General features: G+C 57.1%; 1 protein-coding gene across 1 annotated transcript; it reads right to left on the minus strand.

The window, feature by feature from the left end:
- Positions 1-488: 488 nt before the first annotated feature.
- On the minus strand, positions 489-3,070 carry CDKN1B (cyclin dependent kinase inhibitor 1B). Its single transcript, XM_009094206.4, has 3 exons — positions 2,594-3,070; positions 1,934-2,064; positions 489-674 (listed from the first exon to the last, which is right to left on the minus strand). Exons 1-2 carry the CDS (start codon positions 3,066-3,068, stop codon positions 1,943-1,945), a joined length of 597 nt encoding a protein of 198 aa, XP_009092454.1. The 5' UTR covers positions 3,069-3,070; the 3' UTR covers positions 489-674; positions 1,934-1,942.
- Between the last annotated feature and the right edge of the window lie 707 nt (positions 3,071-3,777).

A 3,777-nucleotide genomic window follows, 5' to 3' on the forward strand; every position in this document is an offset into this window, starting at 1 on the left:
ACAGGCTATCAGTTTTGGTATATGGATTTGGGGGGGTGGGAAGGCGGGGAACTTCTGCTACTACCTAACGGAATCATCACAGCTCCCACCTCTTCAGTTCAATGCCATAGGAAGAAATTTCACAATAATCTGCTCTGAACAGTTACCACGATGATACATTTTAAAAAATTCTTATAAAAATTAAAAAAAGAGAAAAAAAACTGTGGACCCACTTAAAGGGACAATACATCTTTAAGTAATACAAAACCTACACTGCTTCTCTTCATAGATTTCTTGGCTTGCTAGATTGTGAAAGCAAGTTCCAATCGGTCACCCTCTTCCAGTCCCTCCCCCCTCCCAACAAGTTTTATGTGCTACATAAGGTAAAAACTATATACACAGGTAGTACAACGAAGCAAATAAGGAAATACCTAATTGCACAATGCTACATCCAATGCTTTTAGAGGCAGGTCTTTTAAGAGTGCCTAAAATTTAGTGTTATTGTTTGCTTTTTGTTGCTGCTGTTTTGTTGCTGGTTTGTTTTTGTTTTGTTTTTTTTTCAGTGCTTGTACAGGACCTCCATCTCCCGGAGATCGGCGATATGTTTTTTTTCCTTTCCCACTACAACTTTACATCTTCCTCTCTTCATCGCCGCCCGCCGCACCCGACGAACGAGGACGCGCACATCTTCTGCTCTGCAACGGGAATAATGAAGGAAAAAAAAAAAGAGAAAAAAAAAAAAAAAAAGAAGACGGGGGAAAGCGATTAGAAAACATCGACAAGAAACGCGATCCGCGGCGCAACCGGTTCAAACCGACACCGCATCCCCGGGGCGGGCGGGCCCAGCCCGGGCGGGGCCCCCGCCGCCCCCCCGCCCCGGGCCGTGCTCCCCGCACCGCTGCCAGCGGCCGCGGCTCCTCCATCCCCCGGCGGGGATCGCGGGGGGACCCCTCCCGTGCCCCCACCCCCAAAAGCGGGCGGGAGTAGCGGCATTCGCATGGCCGCGCTCGGCCACGGCTCACCCCAGCGGGACTAATTTGTTGCAACTTCTGCTTTACAGCTTAATCTCTCTCTCTCTGTGCACAATCGCAAATCGTTTTATTGTAAACCTCGCTCCTAACCTCGGCTACCAAACCGCCGCCGTAATTTTTACCAACTCTCCCCGCCCCAGCCCTCGCCTTAAAACAAAACAACAAAAAGGGGGTAGGGTAGAATAAAAAAAAAAAAAAGGCAAAAAAGGAAAGGAAAAAAAAAAAAAGCTGCACAACCCAGCCTCTCATTAACCCGCTCCCTTCCCCCTGCCAGCCTCTAAAACCAAACCAAAACAACAGAAACAAAAAAGAGGGGGGGGACGACAACCCCAAACCAAACAAAAACAAAACAACCTTGCATTGCTCGGATTTTGAGAAAGTGCCCGGATTCCCCTTAAACTCAACTTCTTGACTTATTTTTCCCGCAGTGCGAGGTGGCCGCGACATGCGACGGCAAGGCTGACAGTGGAGGTGAAAAAGCCTCGGGGGCGGGGGACACGGGAAGCCTCCCGAAATCCGCTGGCATCTGACAATGATGCACCAGCCGCGCTTCCAACTCCGTCCCTACACCCGCACGGTCCTTGGGAAAGGGCCCTCCTTGCCCCCGTGCCCATCCCGCAGGAAGGCAGGGTCAGTCCCACCGCAGCCCCTGCCCCAGCCCCCTGACGCTACCGAGCCCAGCCAGGGCTTCGCTCCTTGTTTTGTTCTTTTCAAGCCCCGCGCCTCCCACTCCCCACCCTCCAACACACACCCATTGCCGAGCGCTCGGGGAAAGCAACCCTTCCTCGGAGAAAACACCCCTCGGCGAGCTCACAGGGGGCTCGAAGCCCCCTCCCCATCCCCTCAGAGATGCGGGACAGACACTCGGTCACCCCTTCTTTCCCTTACTTGCATCCTAATGCCAGACCCTAAAGGGAACTGACCTAAACGCTTTACGTTTGATGTCTTCCCGGGCTTGATTTCTTGGGCGTTTGCTCCACTGAACTGGCACTGGGGGAGTCTTCTGAAACCTCTTCTTCTGTTGTGTTGGCTCTTTTATTTTGAGGAGAGGAATCTAGGAGGGGAAAATTAAAAACAAGGGGGGCGAGGGAGGAAAGGTATTAAAATATTTTCCTTCCAGATGTTTGCTCAGCATCCGGGGGGATAGACGGAACAGAGGGGGAATATTCCCAGATCCCCATGTCTGGTATCGGCGGCGTGAAGCGAGCAGGGGGTGGGGAATTGGGCTTCTCCCAAGGTAGGAGACCCAAGTTCCCTCTTTTCGGCTAAAATCCATATTCATTTTTTGCTGAGCGCTGTGAACCTCCTCCCACCTGGGCAGGAGCCCGGGTCCCCGCAGTGGGGCGGCGAGGGGTCGGGGGATCTGGCCCGCGTCTAAGGGCTCTTCCGTGCAAATCATCTACCGGCTCCCACTCTAGGCGGGACCCCTGGGACTGCAAACACTACCCGGGCTTTTTTAGGGGGAAAGGGGCGGGGGGGGGGGGTGGCACGCCGAGCCGGTGCCACGCGTGGCAGGGGCGGAGGGGCCGGAGCACCGGCGCTGACACGAGTGGGACGCGGGGCAAAGCCGTGGGGTACGTTACCATCGGCCGCGGGTCTTTTCCTCTGGGCAGTGCACTGCTCTGCTAAGTCCGTCTGATTTTCTGAAACATCAGTCTTTTGAGCTACACAGTGAGTGTCCTCTGAGATTCCCTGAGAACCGACAAAAACCACGGTTTGGCAATTCCCGTTTACATCCAAGCTCTGGCGGCCGGCGGACTTGCAGACGGCTTTCCGTAGCCGGGGGGGTCTGAAGTAGAAGTCGGGCGAGCTCCCCTTCTCCACGGCTTGCCACTCGTACCTGCCTTCCAGCGGCCTGTGATTCTGGAAATCGAAATTCCACTTCCTCTGGTACGCCTCCCCCATCTCCTGCAGGTGTTTCTTAAATTCCCTGTTGAGCTCTTCGTGGTTCACCGGCCCGAAGAGGTTCCGGCACGCTGACGGCTTCGGGTACTCCGACTGCCTGGCCTCCATGCGCTCCAAGGTAGGGCTCCCATTAGAAATGCGGACGTTTGACATCTCCCCGCACGCTGGGGCTCCAGGCGGAGGTTGTTGTGCTCGCTGCTCTCTCTCCGCGGCCTCCGACGCCTTTTATTTCCCGGCGCCCGGCGGCTCCGCCCGGCGGCTCCGCTCCGCGCCTCCGCTCCGCGCTGCTCCGCGCTGCGGCCCCGCCTCGGCTCCGCTCGCCCTCGGCCCGCGGAGAAGGGGCGAGGAGGCGCCCTTGCATAAGCGCCGGCCCGGGGATGAGCCCCGAGAGCCGCCGCTGCCGCCGCCGGGGAGCCCCGGGCGGGTGAGGAGCGGAGCGCGGCGCTGCCCCCGCGGTGCCGGTCCGCCGCCGATGGCGATGGCGCTGATGCCGATGATGCCCCTGCCGATCGCACCGCCGCCGCGTAGTAAAAGCGAGACGGAAAAAAACAAGGGGAGACGAGCCCTTTTCTCGGTTGCCCAATATGGCGATTGAAGGGAGGCTGACGAAGAAGAAAATGATTGACAGGAACGAGTCGATTTAAACAGCGAAGCCGTGTCATTGGTTATAGCGGCGGGCGCCGCCCCGTCGGGCCGGCCCTGCCCTGCCCCGCCGCCGGCTCTAAAGGTGGGACGGTGAGAGCGAAGGGAAAAACGAGAGGGGTGGGACGGCACCCCCGAGCCTGTTCTTCTCATCCCTCTGTAAAGCACGCAAAGCCCGGCGGCGTTTGTGCCACAAAAACACGCACCCCGTCCCGCTGCT

Source organism: Serinus canaria, chromosome 1A (assembly GCF_022539315.1).
Source record: "Serinus canaria isolate serCan28SL12 chromosome 1A, serCan2020, whole genome shotgun sequence".
In the NCBI taxonomy this organism is placed as follows: Eukaryota; Metazoa; Chordata; class Aves; order Passeriformes; family Fringillidae; genus Serinus; species Serinus canaria.

Excerpts from the sequence above, each read along its gene's own strand:
- CDKN1B (XM_009094206.4), bottom strand. The coding sequence starts at position 3,068 with ATGTCAAACGTCCGCATTTCTAATGGGAGCCCTACCTTGGAGCGCATG. Across the intron at positions 2,065-2,593 it reads GAAAAGACCCGCGGCCGATG|ATTCCTCTCCTCAAAATAAA; the intron begins GTAACGTACCCC and ends TTCCCCTCCTAG.